Source organism: Equus przewalskii, chromosome 24, assembly GCF_037783145.1.
Source record: "Equus przewalskii isolate Varuska chromosome 24, EquPr2, whole genome shotgun sequence".
NCBI lineage: Eukaryota > Metazoa > Chordata > Mammalia > Perissodactyla > Equidae > Equus > Equus przewalskii.
Genome location: NC_091854.1, coordinates 6,732,168 through 6,755,796, shown reverse-complemented (window position 1 = coordinate 6,755,796; position 23,629 = coordinate 6,732,168). Strand labels below are relative to the sequence as shown.

Sequence of the window (23,629 nt, the reverse complement as noted above, 5' to 3'; positions counted from 1 at the left end):
TGACCACTCCTTTGCCCTTGCCTGTGGTCAGCCTCTAAAGATTCCTTAGTCTTCTGCTCATCTCCTTTTGCAATCACTGTCTATAATCACTTGCCTATAATCTTATCTTCAGATTCTCCTCATTGTGAAGCATGCCCGGATCTGTATATCTAATCCTGATCACTCCATCTGTGCTTTTTTAATCTCATCCACTTCCATTTCCTTAAAACCTAGTTTTGCTTGTATTTTCAGCCTACCTCCCTCCACTGGCTCTTTCCCTTGAACTACATGTGTCTTCTAGCCTTTGCAATTCCTTCCTTGACTTTGCTTCTTCCTCATTCTGTCATCCCATTGCTCCCTTTCCCTTCACCAACAAACTTCTTGAAAGTGTACTCTATGCTCCTTGGCTCCAGTTCTTCCTCTCATTCCTCTCTTCAACTGCTTGCATGTTGACTTCTGCTCTTTCCTATTGACCTTTTCTTCAGTGACACTATGTTTGATCCCTTTCCAACAATGCCTCTCTGTGGCATCTCACACTCTTACAACTCTCCCCTCATGGTTTCCTTTGCACTATGTTTTCTTGGTTTCTATCCAGTATTCCCTGACATATTTTCTCTTCTTTTTGCTTTTTATCTTTAGACTTCTTTTTTACTCTACCATCCTTAAAGGTCCTCATCCACTTCCAGAGTTAACAAATATTTATTAAGTGCCCAACATGTGCTGGGAGCTGTGCTGGCCCTGGGGGTGCAGGGATGAACAAACCACTCACTGGCTCTGTAGTACTTACTTCTACCTCACTGCAGATGCAATTAGGAGCTAAGTCACATAAACTTTTTTCCCAAATGCCTATGATTTGTTCCTTCTATCTTACTATCACTGAACTCTCTTTGTTCAGGTCTACATCATTATTAACTTGTTTTTGCCATAGCCTAATAACTAGTGTCCTTGTCTCTCTCCATTCCATTCCATCCCACACTAATCTTTTTAAATATTTATGTCTTCCCCCTTCTCAAAAATGTTCTCTGGCTCTTTCCACTGCCTACAGAAGAAATCCAGACTCCTTAAAAAAATGTTGGAAAGATCAGAGGCTTTGGAGTCAGAAAGCTTAGGTTGCATTCCCAATCTGCCATTTACTAACTCTGTGACCTTGAATAACCTCGCTCATTTTGATTTTCCCATCTACAAGATGGGATTAATGACTAGTAATAAAGACCAAATACATTAAAGTGCTTTATATTTTTAAGGTGCTAAAATGAATACAACTTTTTTTTAAGAGATATTACCATATTGAAAAGAGCCTAAGCTTTGGAGTTAAGCAACCTGATTTCAAATTCCAGCTCCATTACTTATTTATTTTCTGTGATAATTTAAACAAATTAGTAAACCTGTCTAATAAAACTATTTTCCTCTCAAAATGCCCATTTGTATGACTATCTGAAAATTAAATGAAATAGTGAATATGAAAACATCTAGCACAGCATGTAATTCATAATAGGCACTGATTTGTCATCTTTCAGGCCTAACTTACTTTTCCTGCAGCACATCCTGCCATACCTCTTTACAAACCCTACAAACAGAGACACTCTAGGCTATTTGATTTTCCGAATTTATATATATATATTTATTTTTTTCTGCCTTTTTCTTCCCAAATCCCCCAGGTACACAGTTGTATATACTAGTTGTGGGTCCCTCTAGTTGTGGCATGTGGGACACTGCCCCAACGTGGCCTGATGAGCAGTGCCATGTCCGCACCCAGGATTCAAACTGGTGAAACCCTGGTCTGCCAAAGCGCAGGGCGCAAACTTAACCACTCAGCCACAGGGCTGGCTCCCCCAATTTATATATTTTTGTGTTTCTTCTTCAGCTGCATACTCTTTCCTTATTTATAAAAATTCTACTCCATGTTCTAAGGCTCAGTTAGAATGCTGACTCCTCCCTAAAGCCCTCTGTACCTCACAATTGGTGTGATAATAGCTCCTTCTTCTGCACACTCTTAGCTTGTATGTTTATCACAGTATTTCATTTCAATCTGGTTTATATTCTGATTCTTCCGACAGATTGTAGGGTCCTTGAAAACAAGAAGGATGTTGTATTCATCTTTCTTACTTCCACATTGTACTTAGGACAGTAGACACATAGTTGTTGAAAGAATGTGGGAATCAGATGCTGTCTGTCTTCCCTTTCTACTGCTTACAGGACATCACTTCCTTAAATGCCTGCTGTTGCCTCAAACTCAAACATGAGCAAAAGCAAGCACATCTTCTCCTCTGAATAGCTCTCTTTGAATTTTGTTGATTTGACCCTACCCTGATCCCTAATCCCAGTTTCTGAGGCTAAAAATCTTATAATTGTATTTGATTAATCTGTTTCCTTGACTATCTAGGAGCCAAACTATCAGGTTTTTTCCAACTCTTTCTGTGTAATCGTTCTTGGAATCACCTTGCTTTTCAATCCCATTATTCCATTCTTAGGAGTAATAACCATGAGCATAATGATGAGTATTTTTTAAACAATGATCATTTATTATTTAAATGGGCTAAATACTTGGTATACATTATGTCATTTGATCTTTAAAACACCCCTGTGAAGCAAGTATTTTTATCCTTATTTTATAGATGGGAAAAACCAAGACACAGCTTAAATACCCTACCAAAGTTGCAGTTAATTAAGTGGCAGAGTGGGTATTAAACCCAGATCTGAAGCCAAAGCCCTTGAATGAATTGAGCTCTTCCAAGTTGAGAACAAAAACAGGATTTTTAGAAAAGTCTTATGAAGATACACAGGAAGTAAAGCAGCACAGGAAACTGTTCCTTGGACGCCTACCGCCTCTTTCAAAAGCAGAATACACCAACACGCACTCCCGCAATGCAGTTGTTTTGTTGCTTTCTCTGACACGAGGATTTCAGGCCCTAAATCTTCTCTCCTTGCTTCTGTTGCCTTTGTCACAACTGACTGACTTCACTCTCTTCTCCCTCACTCTCGCTCTCTCTCGGCTTCTATTACTTCCTGACTTCTGCTGCCTCCTGTGTCTGGCTCTCTCACTACTGCAAGACACAAACGCTTTACTTCAATTAAAGCCATCTCCCCACTGCTCCCAGAACAATCTCTGTCTCCACAACTTTATGTTGTTACTTTGCAGACAAATACTTTCTTCCCCTCTCTCTACCTATCAAAAGCCTTTATTTCAAGTCTGTCTGTACCTCTTCTCAACAGCTCCGTAACATTCTTGATTCATTGCTACTTGTTACGTCTTCTTGCTAACCCACGATGAACCTATAACACGAGCAAGAAATAAACCTTTAGAGATTCGGGAGTTAGTTTTTTTCTTGCAACATAATCTAGCCTATCCTGACTACTATCCTTACTTCATGGAAGTTATTTAGCTTCTCCAGGCTTCACTTTCCTTATCTGTAAAATGGAGATTAAAACAGCATCTATCAAATAAAGTTGCTCTGAGGATTAAATGAGGTAATACAGGTAAAAGTGCTTAGCATAGTGCTAATCACAAAAAAACTATGTAATAGATGTTATTTTTTAAATTTGTGTTATTACCAACTAGCAAGCAGTGTGCTAGCAATGACGAATGAGCATAATGGAGAGTATTATTTGCTTTTTTAATGTTAAGCTTCAAATTACAAATGTTACAGATTACTATCAGTAATTTTAGCGGAAAACCTGGGCATCTTTGAATTAACGTATTTTAAGATGACTACCATAGGTAGCCTAACTCATCATAAGAAACAGCTCTATTATGTGTCTTTCACATCATGAATTTTGAGACATCACGAAAAAAATGTTTCATATATACGCACTCTCTCTAAAACTCTTAAAGCTTATTGAAACTTTATCGTTATTTTCAAAAGCCTATTTATAAGAGATATATTGTACAATAAATATTTAAACATGGTATCCAGATTAGCATATTTCATGATATATCACACTACTATTTATATTGAATTAAATTTTCTCTCAGCCATATTACGTATGGTTTATTACTGGCTGAAGACTGCCCGGACCGATAAAGATGATAATAATAAACACTAGCATCTATCTAATACTTCATAATGTTAAAAGTACTTTTACAAACAGTCTCATTTGACTTTGAGTCTTGTGAGTTACATAATATTTCCATTTCTAGTTAAGAAGATGAGGCCCAGAGATGACCTGTCTAAAGCAACAAAAAACTGGGACAGGAACCTCGGTCTCTTTACTATACACCCCATGCTTACGTTACCACAGAATCCTGTAGTAATGAACTACTACTGGAATAATAACACGTGCTCTACCGATCTATGTATCATAAGCCTGTAAGTCCATATAGCATAAATGTTATAGAAGAAAGCAAAATTATCATTATTACTTTTTTTCAGGAACAACAAGATTTGAGTCAGTGACAATGTGATAACTCTGGAGACATTTTTTGCTAGCTTTTTCAGACTGATAAACTTGGTAAGGCCAAGACAAATTTAGACAAATTTAAACCAACAGTAAACTGACTTACAAAAACACTACATAAAGAGCCAACAACTGAGCCAACAGTTTCACAGTTCTATTTTGAAGAAAATTTTAAAATATTTTATCAAAGAAATTTTGACTAAACTTAATAGCACTAAAAGACAAGCGTCTACACTTTAGAAATCAAAGAACCCATCAGTGTACTGGAGAAAATGCTAAATGAAAAAAACCGGTATAATTAACTAAGGTCTCCTCAAGGTGCCACATCTAGATTCTTAGACTGAAATATAACATTTTAAGAAAACATTTCGAGAATGAATCTGATTAAAGTGCAAAAATGGATTTAAAGTGTATCTCGTTCATTTTTAGTAGTTGCAACACTCCACTACTTATAACACTTATTCTTCCAAATGACAAACTTAGTTTATAAAAATAATGCCATTTTTGTGAAAATTGACACACGTTGACCTAACAAGTTTACACACAACCTGACACCCGTTGATATTACTAATCACCTTGGAGAGAAGCAAAAATCAGAGTTGCTTAAGATACTTCAGCATACTTTATTTTCCCCCCTCCAGAAGCCAACGTGCATACAACATGAAAAACGACTATGTTGGAGACTCGTAACGTGGTTGATTGTACGTTAAGTACTTCCACTACAAGGGATCTGGTTTCCAGTTTCCGGTTTAGCCCTTAGTAGCGACTGGAAGGGCAAGCCACTTCTCTGAATGTTTCCTTCCCCATAAAACGAAAAAATAGGTGGAAGACCATCGAGAGCTTTGATCCGAATAATGCCTATTAGATACCATCAAAAGCTTTTCCTCCAAATGATGCACACACAGGCACACGGGGTTCTGCTTTCCCCATATCCCATTCCCCCGAGCCCAGGCCTCGTTCCTCTTCCTTTCAATCCCAATTCGGCTTCCTTAAAAGAATAAGAGTTCTTTTGCGGTCCTTTGTCCCCAAACGTGGCTAGACACGGGTTTGAGGCCTCAGCAGGTTGAGACTGTAGAGGCGATTCACCCGCGCCCGTCCACCCACCCACCGCATCCCGAGTCCCGGGCCGCAGCCCCGGAGCAAGCGCGTGCTCGGAGTTCTCCGGTACCGCGAGGCGCGCGCTCGCCCAGCTCCGGGCCCGGCGAAGGGGCGGGATCCAGGGGCGCGTGCCGGGCCGGCAGCAGGCGGAAGCCGCTGGCGGTGAGGACGGGCTGTTAGCGCCGCCGCGGGTGGGGGAAGGGCGGCAGCCACACCCGGAAGTCGGTCTGGAGCGGAGGGGAGGGAACATGGGGGGCGAGGCTTCCGGTAGCGCAAAGAGTGTCGGGAGGGGCTTCCAGCAAACCTTCTTCCCTGGCCTCTGGAGGGACCACCGTTGCCGCGGCCTCGGCTTCCACGATCTGCGTTCGGGCTAAACGGCCACGGTGGCCGCCACTGCCGCGCGTCTTGTGCCTGGCTCTGTCCGTATTCGTTCCCGGGCGGCCACCCCGGTTCCAGCAGCGGCCGCGGCCGACATGTTGTGAGGCGGCGGCGCTGGTGTCTGAAGGATGGTTTGGCCGAGGCGGCGGCAAGGGCTGCTGGCGGCGGCGGCGGCGGCAGCGGGGGCTCCGGCTCTGTAGAGCCAAGCCCGCTGGGTGTCCGCCTGGTTCCGCGGCGAGGCCCGTGCCCCTGGGCCGTGCCTCTGTCCGGGCGCCGTTGGGGACCGGTTAGGCGACAGCGCCCGCCCGTCTGAGAAGACACGAAGGTGGTTCCCCAGTGTTCAAATTTCCGGACCACCGTGCTTCCCCTCCCCGACCTGGGCAGTGCCGCCCCTGGAATCCTCAGCCCCCCGACTCTCCTCCCAACCTCGCCCTGAATCCCTCACACACACGGCTGTTCCCCGCCCTCACGAGCCAGCTCCTCCCCGCCTCCCCCTTCATTTTCTGCACCCTCTTCTCGGCGCCCCCGGATCCCTCTCCGAGGGCGGCCTTTTGAAACATCTTCGTGGGGTAGTGGACCAGAGCTGGGGAGGTTTTAAAAGTCGGGGCGCGAGAAATAGGAAGATACGATGGCTTCCTCGTCTGGCAACGATGATGATCTCACTATACCCAGAGCTGCTATCAATAAGATGATCAAAGAGACTCTCCCCAATGTCCGGGTGGCCAACGATGCGCGGGAGCTGGTGGTGAACTGCTGCACCGAATTCATTCATCTTATATCTTCGGAAGCCAATGAGATTTGCAACAAGTCGGAAAAGAAGACCATCTCCCCAGAGCATGTCATCCAAGGTAAGCTGTATGGGATGTGTGGGATTTTGTTTAAATGAGGGTCCGGAGACAGCCTGCTAGTCGCGTGCCCCGTTCGTGTCAGAGCCTTCCTTCCTCCCCCCGAGAGGCACCGGTAGATGGAGCAGCCACGCGGGCGCGCGGGCAGCGGGTGCCTGCAGACCGTCCGTGTGTAGTCTTCTCGTGGTGCTTTTCATCCAGCGAGTGCAAGGTAGCGTTGCTGGCGTTCAGGTGCGCTAACGTCCCCCAAAGGTAAAAAGTGTGAGTAGTGATCTCGATTCACAGCCAGGTAAGCGGGAGCCACAAGAATTTTGCCTGCCTAAGGATGAACCTAGACGTGACAGCTGAGACCCTGCCCGCCTGAGGTGGAACCTAGATCGTGACAACTGGGAGAGGGAGCCAGAAGGCTCCCCAGGAAAATTAAAGTTCAGACGGGAACTGCAAGCGTGAGTGGAGACGGCACCTCTTCCTCGCCCGACCTTTTCCCCAGTGTAGAGGAAAAGCTGAATTTTCTGAACACATGATTTAAAAAGTTCTTAACGTGATTGTGTTCAACGTTGTAAAGTTTACTGATGTCGAATAAAGAGGATATATTTTTTGTTTTGACAATGGTTTGATAGTCCTGCCGTTCGATAAGTTACCAAAGCGCTCTGGTTCTGTTCTGTAAGAAAAGGGTGAATGTTCTTTAATCTTTCTTTCTTTTTCCTTTGTGTATCTTGCTTTGTTCTACGGAGATAAATTTTTAAAGCTTGGATTGAAAGATTGTAAGAGATGTTTTTTCATGGAACATTTCTCTGTGCTTTCCTGCTGCCGTTCCCGTTGAGATGTGTACGCTTAAGCTTCTGTTGAACAGCACTTCTGAAAGTTTTAAGGCTTTCTGTGTCTTATCTTGGAAGGGATTAAGTCCAGTAATATTCATTTGGGAGACTGTTCTGATGGTTTATTTCTGAGATGGGACATATTTCCTTGTCATAATATTTTGGTAAGCACTTATATAGACGCTTATGAAAAATTTGCATTCAATTTGACGTGATGAATTGCCTTTTATGATAATCCAATTAAAATTCTAACAATTTCTTGATTGCTTTTGATGTCAGAAAAAACTCATGGTTAATTTTAATCATTTTGCTAGGCAGATCGTTGTCTACCATTTTATTTTTATAATTTAACTTTTTAAAAGGTGACTTTCCTGTTCTGAAGTAGAGAACACATCTGCTCATGTTCACCATGTCCAATATTTTACTGTCAATATTGACAAAAGGATTAAATGATTCATTTTTGGTTTTTAATGATGTGTGGAAGGTAGAGTTAAAATATACTCTGCCATTTCTATTTCAGTACATAAGGAGAAAAAAATCCCTAGGAAAAAGCATAATTGATTTTAAAGTTAGTATTTTTTCGTACTTGTTTGATGTGCTGAATCTTGGCAAGTAAAACGAAAGCCAAGTTGTCTATTTTTCCTCTTGTGTTTTTATTTTTACATTGTATGTATGATTGTTGTCATAAGTCTTTCACAAGATTATCCAACACGGATAGCTATAATTTTCTTTTACAACTCATAAAAAAGAAGGATCTTTTATCAACATTGCTTTTCTAATGAAAATTGCAAAAGATTTCTAAAAGATCTGCCTAAACATTTGTTTACACCACAGAAGTGGGGATCGTTCCAAAAATCCAATAACACATTTCAATCTGTCTTCTTGGGTAGAGTTTATTCTTTTCTAGGATATATTTAGATTTCTGATTGACATGATGGAATAAAAGTGCAGCTGTAGCAAGCAGTATGCTAAATAGCTCAACTTTGGAATATGCTAAATTCGGTTTAATGTATGAGTCGGAAAGTTATAGTGAAAGCATTTTCCTTTGTGTACTGAAGATGATTTACGTATTAATTTTAAAAAGTCATGTATTGACCTGTTATAGTCTTATAAATTTACCTTTATTTTCTTGTAACATTGGTATTATTAAGTGGATAAGGACAACATTTTTGCCCAAAATTCTCTCCAGTTTGGGGAATAGATTTTTGTACCGTGATAATCTCATATGCTTAATCATTGTAAAGAATTTTTGTCTTGAGTGGTTGAAATTCTTTTAAAGAAATCCTTAAGGTATGTATTTTTTAGGTATTTAAAGTGTATTTTTACAGACTAACTCTGGAAAGCTAGGTAAATCATGATAGGTATGATGTTTTTTATGCTTTTCTGTCAGCATTGATTATTTAGGAACGTAGAATATTTCCAAGTGGAATAATAGTGTACATTTTAAAGTGGTATGGTTCTCATATGTTGAAGTTTGTATTTTTTAGTAATAAGTTTAATGAACTAAACTTTGCTTCAGGACATTTCACTTGTTCACTTGCTACTTTACTTTGTCAGAACAGATTAAGCATTTGAGGCAATTTTGTAAAATGCAAGTTAAAGTTGAAATAATTTTTATTTTCTTTCTCTGAGGGAGATTGGCCCTAAGCTAGCATCTGTTGCCAATCTTCCTCTATTTTAAGTGGGATGCCGCCACAGCATGGCTTGACGAGCAGGTGCTAGGTCTGCCCCTGGAATCCGAACCTGCAGAGCATGTGAACTTAACCAGTATGCCACCGGGCTGGCCCTTAAAGTTGAAATAATTTTATTGCCAGTAAATTTGTGAAATACTATAACTGAATTTTTTAGAAATTTTTTCTAAATGTTTTGCTTATTTTGGGTTTAAGAAAGTGGACTTGGTACTGAAGATCGCATATACACAAATAAAGGGAGTTTTAAGTTATAAAAGGTGTTCCTTTTATTTCATTACTGGTTTCTGTGAACATATATTCTTAAATGAGTGCTAACATGTTCTGTTACGTTATGTAAAGAATTGACATTGAGAGTCAAGAGCTGCAAGTTCTATACTAGAAAGTCTGGCATTGGGCAAATCTGTTAAAAGTTTCCCCATTTATGTATAAATAATAATTAATGGTTTCAGGTATAACTTGGAGTTATTGAGAATGGGTAAATGTTGAGAAGGTTACATGAAATATGCTACAATAAATAATAATTTTAAAAATTTATGATGGTACTGATTAAAATATAAAGCTGAAAGTCTGTTACATTTAACCTTACATCATGATGCCATTTGTAAAGCCAAAGTATAAATAAGAATATTTTGAGTGATATTACTTTCTTTCTATGTTTTCGATCTCTTGCTACATTTTTTTTTCACATTTATGAGAATAGTAACTGAAAGTAGTAAAAGTCTGAAAAAGTCTCTGAGGATTTGCTTCTTCAGCAATTAAGTTGCTCCAAGCTATTTATGTTGAAGGACTTTTTAGAAATTCCAGTCCCTCTTACACTGATACTTTTGTAAAATACAATAAAAATGGAGTGTTTTTCACTAGAAAAACAAAATGGGAAAAAAAAGACGTAAAGTTTAATTTTTTGTTATTAGATTCAATAGATATAAAATTACTCTGTCAAATTGCTATGAAGGTTCTTTTTTTCCCCCAGCTTTATTGAGGGATACTTGACATATACCATTGTGTAAGTTTAAGGTGCACGGGGTAATGATTGGATGTATGTATATACTGTGAAATGATTACCACAATTAGGTTAGGTAACATATTCATCACCTCACATAGTTACTGTTTTGCTGCGAATGTTCTTAAATGCTTATTTCAGATTTCCATACCTAACTCAGAGCAGACCATTTACAAGCAGTTCTGGCACAAGTCCAAGGAATACATTTTGAGTAGCTTTGCCCTGAAGCGTAAACCACAGTCTATTTTGGAAAGTGGATGTGAAGTAGTTTTGAAATCAGAGGATCTGAGGGGTTGCAGAGTTGTAATAAGAATGAGAATGATATTGTATTGCCTAAATAATCATCCATACTGATATTTTTTTCCAAAGGAACACGTGTAATTTGCATTGTTCAATTGATCACATAATCGGATGCTTTTCAAGTTAGGATTTTAGAATTTTCCTTAAAATTGATATATCTTTGTTTTTGTTTTCTTTCTGCCATGCAACAATTACCTTTGAATGCTACTATGTACTTGGCGCTGTGCTAGATACTGCTAAGGATATAAAGATGAGTGATATTTGATTCCTCCTCTGTCATCAGTCTCTCATTGTTGTCCCAGATTCCCAGGAGTAGTGGCACCATAGAGGACATGGTTCTTAAGGGTCTTCAGAAACCTTTGCCAGACTAATGAGCCAAGAAGTCACTTTGGCCTGTTTCCTCTTAATGTATTTTAATGAAACTGCATCACCCCTCTTCCCCCTACATGCCAATGAAAGAAAATAGAGAAACGAGAGAATGCTATTTTATATATTTTAGTTTTTTAAATGAAAGCGTTCATTATGCATTTGAAGTATAAAGTAATTTACACAAATTCTTGTTATAATAAAACTTTTCAGAATTACATTGCTTTTGTAAAATAAGACAAGCCTGTATTAAAATTATTGTTGCTGGGTGGAAGTTTTTACTTTTTTTCGTTTTTAAGTGACTGTCTTGTTAACATCTGTCTTTTAAATTGAAAAGTGTTCTAAGTATTCTTTTTCCCTAATATACCATGCGCTTTTCTGGATATAGTTTTAAGATAGATGGCAGAGAGTAGCAGACAGACCTCTGAGGAATAAGTAATGTTTGTGTTTTACCCACAAATTTTTAAAAAATTATTATTCTTTTTGGCTTTTACTCTGAGATGCCTAGAGCTAGGGCCATCAACAGTCCATAAAGTCCCTTTGTACACATTAGGAAAAGGCACTCCTTTCTTAAAAACCTTTACTACCCTCTGCCAGAAAAAGCACCATAATTAAACGTTCAAATCTATTATGTTTACAGTATGAATGGCCCTCCTTAGATAGAGTACTGTTGTGCACTGAACAACATGCACAACTGTAAGTGGTGGCCCTGCTCAGAAGCCATTTCCCTTATCCTTTAAGATTCTCCTTTGTCTGAAATGGAAATGGTTAGTACTACATGGTAACAAATGATGTAAAATATCTTTCTATTTATAAGATACTATAGTTATTGATATCTGTTGGCCAAAATGTGTTTAAAATTTGGATTAAAATCAATGCAGGTTTTGAAATTAAATTTATGGCTGTTCCTGTTGAACCATTTAATTGAGAATAGAGTATTTATATACAGAAGCTCTTTGCATAATATTAAATATTAACCTTGGATTTACTTGCATAGTTTTTGAAAGCAATGTTCTCAACCTTAGATGTTTTTAAAGGTGAAGTTTTTTTTTCCTTCTTCTCCTTTTTAATTTTTAACCCAAGCCTCCATGGTTAAAGGTAGTTTGGATTGGATTTTTTTTAATGTCTGGTCTAGTAATTCATGACATTTTGAAGAGTTGCCTCCATTGTGTTTATTTGTTCATTTTGTAAATTTAATATTTTATATTATACTTGTTCTACTTGAATTTAGAGATGATAATGCATAGCTCTACATTTATTTAGGTCCTGTACATTTAATAGGGTACTCTTTTAAATGTAAGAGGAAAAATAAAGATGAATAATATATGGTCCAAGTTAGTTAAGTGACTCTTATGTGCTAGACCCTGTGTTAAATACCTTAGATTAATTACTTGTTCATTCCTACAAACCTAAAACTAATAAAAATATGATAGTGAATACTTTATTCTGCTCCTTCTATGAGTCAGCCTCTGGTCTAAGCTCTTTATTTATATTAATTCATTTATACTTTACAGCAACCTGATCTGATGAGATGTAGATACTATTATTCTTGTTCTAGAGGCACGTAAGTAAAGGAACGTATCTAGGGTCACACAATTAATATGAGGCAGAGCTGGATGTCAGTCCCTTGCAGCCTTACCACTATACTGCTGCTTGTTGTAGGAAAATATTATGAAATAGATGCTATTCTCATTTTGGAGATGGAAAACTGAAGCTTAGTGATATTAAGCAATGTATTCAAGGTTATACAAATACAGTGACAACCAAGTTTCAAATTCTATGTTTATCTGATTTTAAAAGGGGGAGATTATTTCTGTCTAGGAGAATCAGGCAAGCTTAATTTGAAGATGGAGTTTGATCTGGGCCTTGAATGCATTACCATCAGCAGGAATGTGGGAAACTGGTGCCTGTTGGGATACATTGAGCAGTCAGATTTAGCAGAAATGTACAGGGATTTAATGGCAGAAATAAAGCTGGAAATGTAGGTAGGGCTAAATCCTGGAGAGCCTTCATATAGGGCTAAGGAAATAAAACTTTATTTAGAATGTGTCAGGAAACCATAAGCCATTCACTTGGTTTCCTTTGGTATTTTCTCCAGCCAATATTATTGAAAATACGTTACTATGCTTGTGCCTTTAAAAAGAGAAAAGATAAACTTTTGACTTCTAGCATTGACACTTAAAAAATGGTCGGTGTGTCAATTCAAGTAAAAAATGCAGGCTGTCTAACCTTCACTTAATTTTCCACTATACCCCAAGCTCCTTGAGGCCAAGAATTATGTGGTGGCTAATTTAATATACAGAACTCATAAGAGTGCGTTATTGAAATTTTTGCGGGGGGGATCAGGAGGGGTCAGTAAGTTAATTAAAATTGAAGTACTAGTACTGTGCTTTTTGGTATCAGATTATTTCTAAAAAAGGTTGATAAAACAGCTTAATGTTTGAAGTAATTAAAGTTGTAAAATCGTTCAAAATATCTTAAAAACTGCAGCTTACATGAGAATGTGGGTTTGTAAAGGTATATTTGGTATTCTCCCCGAAGAGCAAATCCCTGAAATTAGAATTCAGGGCATCTTTACTGAGGGCAGTCTGGTTCATCATCATTGTTGAAAGACTGCAAGAACTGATGAACTATGTTAAGTTCATTTATTGTGTTTTTCACCACCTATATTTCATCATTGGGTCAGAAAACACAATATGCTTTTGGGGCATTAGTCAACATATAGAAAACTATAAAATATACTTTTAAATAGTATGAGCCAAAAGGAAGTTTTATGCCTGTCTTTCTGGATAACAGAAGGCATTTAGAGAGTACATTATTTTCTTCTAAAATTTTCTTTCTAAATGTAAAAAAATAAAGGGCGAGGATTTTTTGTTAATACTTCTATCCTTGTAATCTTCCTTTATCCCAGTTTTCTGCCACATCACTTAAAAAGCTTTTATAGTGCTTCCTGTTAAAGTTTTATTTTCAAGGGAAACTTGTTGGCTGAGTATAAATGCTGAATTTCATAAGTTATTTCCACCAGTATTTCTTAACTTGGCAGTTTGAGTGTCTTTGCTAAAAATAGTTTCCTGTTGATATTGGACAAAAGAACTTATCTATTCTTTCATCCTATCCTAGTAAAACTTAGAGCATGTGCTACCAGCCTACTTTTTCTAAGTCAAATGGAACAAAATATGTTATTAACAAATATATTCCAAATACTTACTTATTTTGTATTCTTTGAGAAAGTGACTGACTTGATGTTTGATTTACTATGAGTGGTATAGGAAAAATGTTTTCTTAGTAAAACCACATGTTCTTACGTTGGACGTTTTTTTCCTCACAGGAAATGCTTTGGTTTTTTAAAATTAGTCAGAAAGAAAAGGAAGAGTGAAGGCCTGTGCCTTGGAATGTTCCTTAAGTTTTAACTAATTTGCAATCTAATACTAAGAAAGTTGATAATATATTTTGTCTTAGCTATCCAGATAATTGCTGTGAACTATAAAAAAGGTAAAATTATTAGAAAACAACAACCTCCCCCTCCAAAAAAAACCCCACAAAAGCTTAACATTCCATAGGTGGGGGAGAAGCTATGTTTTATTACTCTCTTATGTTTTCATTTCCCTAGCGCTGGAAAGCTTGGGCTTTGGCTCTTATATCAGTGAAGTCAAAGAAGTCTTACAAGAATGCAAGACTGTAGCATTAAAAAGAAGAAAGGCCAGTTCTCGTTTGGAAAACCTGGGCATTCCTGAAGAAGAGTTATTAAGACAGCAACAGGAATTATTTGCAAAAGTAAGTAATCATTTTAAATTATTTTTGTCTGAATCCTAGCCTCTTTGCTAACAGAAATCATACTGGTTTCTGAATCATTTCCTAAATCAACATACCTACCCAAAGGGTTGTCTTTCTGTGGCTGATTGTTTGATCATAGAGTCTGATGTTTAGATCTGGCTTGTTTGACTCTGTTTAGCCAGTTATTTACTTTGTATAAAAGTAAATATTTGCAGTAACCTGTTTTCTAAGGAGAACAACTCCAAAAAACTACTGAGATTTTACTTTGATGTTTTTCTGACAGAATGATCATTTGAAAGCAAGGAAAGTATACTGAAACACTCTTAAGATTAAAATGATGGGCTGGTGAGAAAATACTGTATCAGATTGCATGATGAGTGGCATAAGAGGAAAATCTGATTAACATTGACCTATGGGTGAAGATCTCCTAGTATTTCTTAGGTCTTGTGAGGGAAATCAGCAGAGAGGTAAAATTATAGCAGCTGCCTAGTACTTCTTCCAGAGCAGAAAGTACTTAAGTCCTAAATATGAAAGGAACTGATAAGTAAATATAATGTCTTTTGCATCGCTTTCATATTTTATCTTTTAGACTTTATTTTAAATAATAACACAATAGCAGCCTCATTTGAAGCCATCTTTCACTGCTAGCAGCAAATATTGGGACAGGGGGAACCAGTAATATATTGAGATTGGAGTTAACTGTAAATTAATAAGTGAGTCATTTTAGTGTGTGTGGGAATGAGAATCTTAAAACATAATGAAAATCTCCAAAAGAAGAAATGAATTAAGAAGTATATGCCCACTTACCTCTCTTTCACACTTCCATTTTAGAAGGAAATACTTGGGATGGATTGGGTAAGAGGGAAAAAGGAAATTAGAATAAATACCACTGAAAAATTTAATTTGTAGAAATAAATACATATAAAATATATCAATCAGCAGTGATTTTAAAGGCATAGGAAATGTTTTATGTTCAGAAAGAAATGTATGGAAGCTGATATGGGGTCATAGTACATAATGTCAGTTAAATTTAAAATGTAACTGGTACATGTCCTTGCAAATCATTGAATAAATTATGAGATCAAGCACCTTTGCAATAAAACCTGTCTAGAGACTTGAAATTATTTGAATTTTGGGGGGAGGGGTGCATGAAATTATACCTATTCATAATTGATTAGGCCACAGAGTATGTATTCTTAAGTTGATTAAATTCACTTATTTGGTTTCCCCTATAATTTCCTTATGAACTCTTTTTTTTTTTTTTCTGCTGAGGAAGATTTGCCCCGAGCTAACATCTGTTGCCAATCTTCCTCTTTTTGCTTGAGGAAGAATTGCCCTGAGCTAGCATCTGTGCCAGTCTCTGTTTATTTTGTATGTGGGTCACTGCCACAGTGTGGCCACTGACAAGTGGTGTAGGTCCATGCCCAGGAGCCTAACCTGGGCTGCTGAAGTGGAGCGTGCTGAACTTAACCACCAGGCCACAGGGCCAGCCCAATAATTTTCTTTTTTTTAAAGATTTTTTTTTCTTTCTTTTTCTCCCCAAGGCCTCCCAGTACATAGTTGTGTATTTTTAGTTGTGGGTCCTTCTAGTTGTGGCATGTGGGATGCCGCCTCAGCATGGCTTGATGAGCGATACCATGTCCGCCCCCCGGATTCGAACTGGCAAAACCCTGGGCTGCCCAAGTGGAGCATGCAAACTTAACCATTTGGCCATGGGGCTAGCCCCTCGATAATTTTCTTATGAACTCTTAAAATGTTTTTTGTGAAGCACTACTAGTCTATTTTGAACTCTAAGAATTCTTAGTGTAAAAAAGTAAAAATGCCTATAGAATATCTATTTTCCATACTGCTTTATAAAAATGGGTGAAAGTAGTTTTTGGAGAGAATACCTGGTTTCTGATTTCCTAAACAAAAAGTTTCTGTCTTGTAGGGGAGATATAATATAGGTACACTAACAACTGTAATAGGAGGCTGACTGCTTTCATGAGAAATACATAAAGAGATCGTAAGTACAGGCACATCACATTAGATTTTGGTCGTGTAGGAGTGTTCCAGTTACTAAGCAGTTGTCACAGCCTGAAAACCACCTTTCTATGCTCTGCTTTGTGTCTGGGCCTAGTACTCTGCAAACCACTTTTCTGCTTTTCTAGCTAACTTCTGGTAGACTGGACTGCCAGTAGGGGGCTCTAGAGGGAGATCCCAAGGCTGGAGGAGGAAGGCAGCACTTGGGCTCCTTTCTTTTACTTTCTGTTGGCTTCTAGTTCCATTGAGCAACCTAGCAATGCTTTTTCACCGTGCCTGCATCGGTTTTTTTCCTGTAGCAGGAACTGAATCTAGTTTGCAGTTTCTCTCTTACAGAACCAGCCTAAGCAGTCCTCTCTTTCCTCAGGGATGTGGGTCTTAAACCTTGGAGGCCCTCCTCCAAGCTCAGGGATCCTAGTAGCAGCCAACCTATACCCCTTCTCCAGAGGTTTGAGTTTCAGCTCCATGGGTTGCTCCTCTGAACTTCTAAATTTTAAAAATTCCAGCTTCTTCCCTTGTTCTCCCAGTTTTACGGTTGGTGGCTGCTTTCTGTAGTTGCCACCTGCATGATCTTAGTTTTCTTTTCTTGCTTTTCCAGTCACCTATTTACCAACTTTATGCTTGGTTAACAATCATTTTTGTTACATTCTTTCTGTTCCCCTAACTAGTGTGACTTTTATCTCCTGATTAGACTCTGAATGATACTGGGAGGAATCAGGAAAAAACTTAATGGAGAAAATAGTATTTCAGTTTGACTTGAAGAGTAGAATTTCAGTAGGTGAAAATCAGGAAATTTCACATAGAACGAATATCAGCATGAGTAAAGGTTGTGGAAATGGAAAGGCATGGTGTATATTTGGGAAACATTTTATGTTCTAGGTTTTTTGGAGCAGAAGGTACATGTTTCAAAAAGTTACAGGGGTAGATTGGGACAGGCAGTAATTTAGAGGGCCTTGAACTCTAGGCTGAGATATTGGACTTAATTGGTAACATGATTTTTTTAAGTATAATAATGACCAGATTAGAATTCTCTAGAAATGTTTGAGTAATAAATTCATGACAGATTATTAAGAAAAGTTAGGAGGAGTGTACATGGTAAAATCTTAATGTTAGAGGTTATGCTGTGCATCACTGTTTTCCCACAAAACATTCTGTGTTGGGAATGCAACAATGAATATGATAATAGTCTCTATTCTCAAGTCTAGTGGAGAAAACAGATATATACTCAGGTAATTAGAGAACAAAGCAGATAGGTATGGGAATGCATAGAGAATTATTGCATATCATAATAGAGCAATTATATGACCTAGAAGGGTCAAGAAATACTAACTGATTTGTGTTTTAAATGATGACTAGGACTTGGCCATGCGTAAAGGAGGATATGAGCCAGGCTTAAAGAACAATTCTGAGAAAAGACAGGGAGAAACAACATTGTTTTGGTAGAGTCTAATGGGAAATTATATGATCTTTTCAAGAACAGATTCATTTTTCCCTTCTTGGTGTGGTTTTTCTGCTAATGGGTGAATAAATTGGAAGGGAGCCTTAGCTCTTCCAACACTGCATGTAAATTGAGAAGGGGCTTTAGCTGTTGTAACATTGCATGTAATACATATGTATGCATCTTGGTTTCTAAAACTCTTTTTTTTTTTTTAAATGGAGGATATACCAAATGAATGGATTTTAACTATCCCACTTATAATCAGTCCTGGATAAGTGTATTTTCACTAGTGTGTATATGGGAAGGGTGTGTGTGTGTGTGTGTATGTATGTTTAGAGAGAGAGAGAGGAAAGAGGGACAGAGGAAGAGAGAGATGTGTATACAAGGTAGGGAACTGTGATCGAAACTCAAAAGAAATATCAAGGTAACTATTGCATTCGTGTATGGGACTTTTCCCTAAGAGTTAGAGGAACTGTACTAGAGAATTTTTAAACCACAGAAATAATTTTTAGATTGAAAAATGTTTACATCAAAATTGTAAGTTGAGAGGAAGACAAATCAAGTGAAATGAAAATAAGAGAGAAACACAAGGAAAGGAATCAGAAAGAGAATATTGTGATTTTTCTGTCAACTTTTTCAGCTTCTTACCGAAGGTCATAAATTATGTGGCATAAAAGGAGACTATCTATAAGAGAACCAAGTTTTAGAAACTCTCCTTAGAGAGTTGACAGAGAAACAATCTCTAACTATGTTTTCTTATAGGGTTCATGTTTTCCAGATGTACAATTATATAGTGGTTGGAAAATATCCGAACTTGGTAATGACTAAGTCTGTTATTAGCTTAATATACATTTAAGCAAAGTGTATATGTTGTGAGTTTTAAAAAACATTATTTGTTTTTATGTTTTTGGTGTTTAGGCTAGACAGCAACAAGCAGAACTGGCCCAGCAGGAGTGGCTTCAAATGCAGCAAGCTGCCCAACAAGCACAGCTTGCTGCTGCCTCAGCCAGTGCATCTAACCAGGCAGGATCTTCTCAGGATGAAGAAGATGAGGATGATATCTGAAATTCACCAGCTGAGTTTCTGTTTCCTCTATAAATGTTTTTTCCTTGCACAAGAAAACGGTGAAAGGAATGCTTATCTGTAATTCTGTGTGCATCTTGGTGGACTTGCCATTGGTATTCCAGGGATGTCTGCTGTTAAGTTTCATCTGTCGTGTGCTATTCATGTAAAAACTGTCTCTTTGAACTATTGAAAATTTAAGATTCAGTATAATATCAATTTTGAATTTTTAATGGTGTTTATGAAATTTTAGATAGCAGTGAGTCCTTTATTTGATCAATAAACAGTGTTACAGAAAACTTCGTTTATAAAAATACAGTGAAATTTATACAGAAACTCTAAATATGCATTTGCATTTCCTTTGCCCTTTTAACTAAACTAAAAATTGGGAATTTTAAATTATTGGGGGGATGGTACTGTGTGATACAGTAGACATTAGATGAGGTTGGTGAAAAAACAAAGAGTTCAGTTATGTAGTATCTGAATTTTTTGTTTTTTAAAATGAGCATATACAGGCAATAAGTATATATGCTCAGATAAATACACTTGTTTAAAAAACTCTCAAAACCGGACATTCAAAAACTAGGAAGGAGTATGTTCAATAGTAGTTGTATAAATTTGGTGGGTTATGTTTTTGATTTTGTTTTTGTTTTATGTAGAGCTGAAAACTACAGTTTTGTTATGGCATAATTCATCTTGAGCTACACTATTACATTTCAAAGGCTGCCCAATTTTGAGGATTGTCATGATTCTTACTATTTCACTCCATTAATTGTTAATAGTATTACTTGCTTAGTCCATCCATGTTTATTGGAACTTGTAAAACAATTGCTTAGGTTCCGTTGGTTTAACTGAGGTTCATGAATATTCAAACCTTTGCTGGGGGAAAGAAATGAAAGTTAATGAGCATGCTTGCTATAAAAGAGGAATTTTTTATAATTTAACTTGTAGTTATAGTTTACTTATTGTTTGTTTTTAGCGTTACTTTTACATTTTCTTGACTAGATGACCTAGAGTGTCCAATGCTTCCTTTTGAAATGGCACCATTGTCTCTGTCGTAATTGAGAGATAGCTTTAAAAAGTGATTGGTTTTGTTTTGTTTAAGAAAGCGTGTCATAGCTGATCAGCCTTATATGAAACAGTTAGTTTCAACCTGCTCATTGAAAGGGAGAAGCTTTAATTTGGTTCCAATAAAGTATGGTAGTGATTTTTATATGAATCCAGTGTGCTGAAGAAATGGCATATTGTTTGTATTTTGGAAACAGAATGGAAAAACCACTGAAGGTAGTATGAAGTAATCTAAATTCCTGTGTCAGTTGCCAAATCACTTAAATTTCTGTATTCACCAAGCCCAAGGATAGATTTCAGCTCCCAGGATGCCAATTTTAATTGGAGAGCTAAATAAATAAAGTTTAAAAGTGTTGGACTTCTTAATGATCATATTTTGCAGTTTTAGAAAACGTGAAATATTGCACATTTATTAAATACATTTCTCCCATGCCACGAAAAGGTTAATCTTGCTGAATGTTTTAAGTTGAACTTGATATTGCATCCATGAAGTGCTTTGGACAAGATAGAAGGGATTTTTTTTTTAAAGTTTAAGTACCAAAGGTAGTCTAGTCTAAGAAATAATAAGTGTTGGCTTTTCTAATTTGTACTGTAACATCCTTATACTTTATATTTTAAGTATATCTGTTTCTTAAGTAAACAAGTTAGATATTTTTCCACACCTTTTTTTTTCTGATGCAGAGTTCAGGTTAATTATTTTACTGCATCTGATAATGTATTATATGTTCGAAGCCTGGTGACTTTTCATTTTGACATTCTTGTGATTTCATATGCTGTATTCTTCAAGCAATAAAATTCTGATGTGTTTTATAAATTGTTTTTATATTCAATGATCTATACAGATTAATGGCAGGAGATTTCTATTAACGTTTTTAATGGTTTCAAGAATCTTAGACCTCCAAAAGACGTTTTGATTATTTGATATATAGTACCTGACTTTCTCCTTTGTTTACTGTTATTTTAGAAAATGTGGTTTTTCTTGTGTTTTTTGTAATTTACAATCCTAGGTAGGATCCAGGCATAACAAAGCTAATGAAGCAGTGTTTTACTTTTAGCTTGTTTTTTAGCGTTTAAAAGTCACTATTATATTCTATCTGTTGTTGAGATTTTTTAAATCATTTGGAGAAAGAACCAAATCTTTAGCGTTCTTGAGAAATAAAGTTCTTGGCTAGTAAGTATTTTCCCCACCTCCTTCAATATATATCTGTCTTTTTCAGCAGACTACCAGATTCATGTGTTGAGAAGTACCAATTTTTAAAACTGCATATACCATACATATAGAAGAGTACACAAATAAGGGTTTTCACAAATTTAGCATAATCATATAGGTCGCCCTTGGATCAAGACACAGGGCATTGTGATCACCCCAGAACCCCTCATCTTGCCCTATCTTAATATCATCTTCTTCTTCCTCCCCAGAAACTTCTAAAACCATAGATTAGTTTCGTCTGTCTTTTATTTTATGTAAATGTAGGTGTACATAATAGAGTTTTTTCACTCATCATTATATTTGTGAGTATACTGGTTTCCTGATGTCACTGTAATAAATTACCGCAAACTTAGTGATTTAAAACAATACACATTTATTTTCTTGCAGTCCTGGAGATCAGAAGTCCAAAATCAGTAGTTTCATTAGGCCAAAGTCTAAGTATCAGCAGGGTTGGTTCCTGAAACAGGAGGTTTTGAGTGGAGAATTTGTTTCCTTGCCTTTTTTCAGCTTCCAGTGGCTGCCTGTATTCCTTGGCTTATGGCCCCTTCGTCCATGTTCAAAGCTCTGCTTTCATCATCACATCGTCTCTTCTTCTATAGTCAAATCTTCTTCTGCTTCTACATTTAGGGCCCACTTGGATGGTACAGGATAATGCCCCCATTTCAAGACCCTTAGTTTAATCATGTCTGCAAAGTCTCTTTTGCCATGTAAGGGAACATTCACAGGTTCCAGGGATTAGATCGTGGATATCTTTGGAGACCATTGTTCAGTCTACCAGCATGAGATTCATTCATATTGTTTCGTGTATTTGTAGTTCATTCATTCTCATTGCTGAATAATATTCCATTAATTTGTCTGTTTACATTATATCCAAAATTTATTTATTCATCTACCATTGATAGACAGTTGAGGAATTTCTAGTTCTGGGCTATTATGAATAAAGCTGTGGAGAACATTCTTATCCATGTCTTTTGGTGAGTGTATATATGCATTTCTGTTGAATATATGCCTGGGAGTGGAATTACTGAGTCATGGGGTATGCATACATTCTATTTTAGTTTGTACTGTCAGTTTTCCAAAGCATTTACAAGAAGGTACCATTTTATTGTGTACCATAGTAATGAATTGCCCTAATGGTCTAGTGGCCTGAGAATGTTAATGAATTTCTTGAAATACCTGAATTATACCAAATGAGTTATACTTGCTACAGGAGATCTGTTGTTATTTAGTATCATACAAGAGGAAAATAAAAACAAAAGTATTTGTTCTTGTTACTACACAGTAGTAGTATGCACTCATTAGATTATTGCTCCTGAGAAGAAATGCAAGTTTTAAGTAATCATAAATAGTATGTCGAGTTTATAAATAGTATTTTAGGTGTGGAAAATCCATGATTTAAATTTTTAATTGAGTTAAATTTTTTTTTGTTATAACCTTATTTGAATAGATAGATATTTCCTCTTTATCCAAATGGCCACCAGGAAGAATTATCCAATCCAGATAGCATGGGCACTGCCCTCTGCTAGCTTCACTTGGATTTTTGGATTTCTTCTTTGTTTGTTTCCTTCTCCTCTGTCCCCAACAGCTTGACCCCCCTCTGTTTTTCACCCTGCCCCATGGCATAGAGTATCCTGGGTAGGAATGGCCAGAGTGAAGAGACTGGCAGCATAAATAGCCTCCTCTCACATACCCCCACTTGTTATCAAAGCATCACCACTGATCCTCATACTGTTTCCTCAAAAGACCTACCCTTAGCATGTGTGCTTAGATTTGCCTTTTCCTATAAGAGATGTAAATGAAGAGAGAAAGTAGGGAAGCAAAGGAGGTAACTTTTAACTTTTGTTCAATTTCTACCAGAAATCAAGCAACTTAGTAAAATCTTAGAACAGGATTTCTCAGGATTTCTCAATCTAAGCATTATTGGCATTTGGGGCCAGTTAATTCTTTGCTGTGAGAGGCTGTCCTGCACTTTGTGGGAAATTTAACAGCATCCTTGGCTTATGCCTGCTAGATGCCAATAGCAACCCCTCCCACCCTGCCACCCCATTGTGACAACCCAAAAATGTCTCCAGGCATTGCCAAATGTCCCTTGGGGGGCGAAATCACCCCCTGTTGAGAAACACTGCCTTAGAACATCCAGGTTTTAACTTTTAGGATAGGGTACTGGGGGAAAGACTGAAACTGG

At 37.4% G+C, this 23,629-nt stretch overlaps 2 protein-coding genes across 2 annotated transcripts; one reads left to right on the top strand and one right to left on the bottom strand.

Annotated features, from left to right (window-relative positions):
- Positions 1-2,480: 2,480 nt before the first annotated feature.
- Positions 2,481-6,410, bottom strand: LOC139079046 (splicing factor, proline- and glutamine-rich-like). The gene is made up of 3 exons (XM_070591823.1): positions 6,374-6,410; positions 3,180-6,290; positions 2,481-3,023 (listed from the first exon to the last, which is right to left on the bottom strand). The coding sequence occupies exons 1-2, from the start codon at positions 6,408-6,410 to the stop codon at positions 5,410-5,412; spliced, it is 918 nt and encodes a 305-aa protein (XP_070447924.1). The 3' UTR covers positions 2,481-3,023; positions 3,180-5,409.
- Positions 5,747-21,048, top strand: DR1 (down-regulator of transcription 1). Its single transcript, XM_008533151.2, has 3 exons — positions 5,747-6,698; positions 14,481-14,644; positions 19,023-21,048. The coding sequence occupies exons 1-3, from the start codon at positions 6,479-6,481 to the stop codon at positions 19,167-19,169; spliced, it is 531 nt and encodes a 176-aa protein (XP_008531373.1). The 5' UTR covers positions 5,747-6,478; the 3' UTR covers positions 19,170-21,048.
- The last annotated feature ends 2,581 nt before the right edge of the window (positions 21,049-23,629 follow it).

Coding starts and splice junctions, on each gene's coding strand:
- LOC139079046 (XM_070591823.1), bottom strand. CDS start 6,410: ATGTTTCAAAAGGCCGCCCTCGGAGAGGGATCCGGGG. Junction 6,291..6,373: donor CCTCGGAGAGGGATCCGGGG/GCGCCGAGAAGA, acceptor CGTGTGTGTGAG/GGATTCAGGGCGAGGTTGGG.
- DR1 (XM_008533151.2), top strand. CDS start 6,479: ATGGCTTCCTCGTCTGGCAACGATGATGATCTCACTATACCCAGAGCT. Junction 6,699..14,480: donor CCCAGAGCATGTCATCCAAG/GTAAGCTGTATG, acceptor TCATTTCCCTAG/CGCTGGAAAGCTTGGGCTTT. Junction 14,645..19,022: donor AACAGGAATTATTTGCAAAA/GTAAGTAATCAT, acceptor TTTGGTGTTTAG/GCTAGACAGCAACAAGCAGA.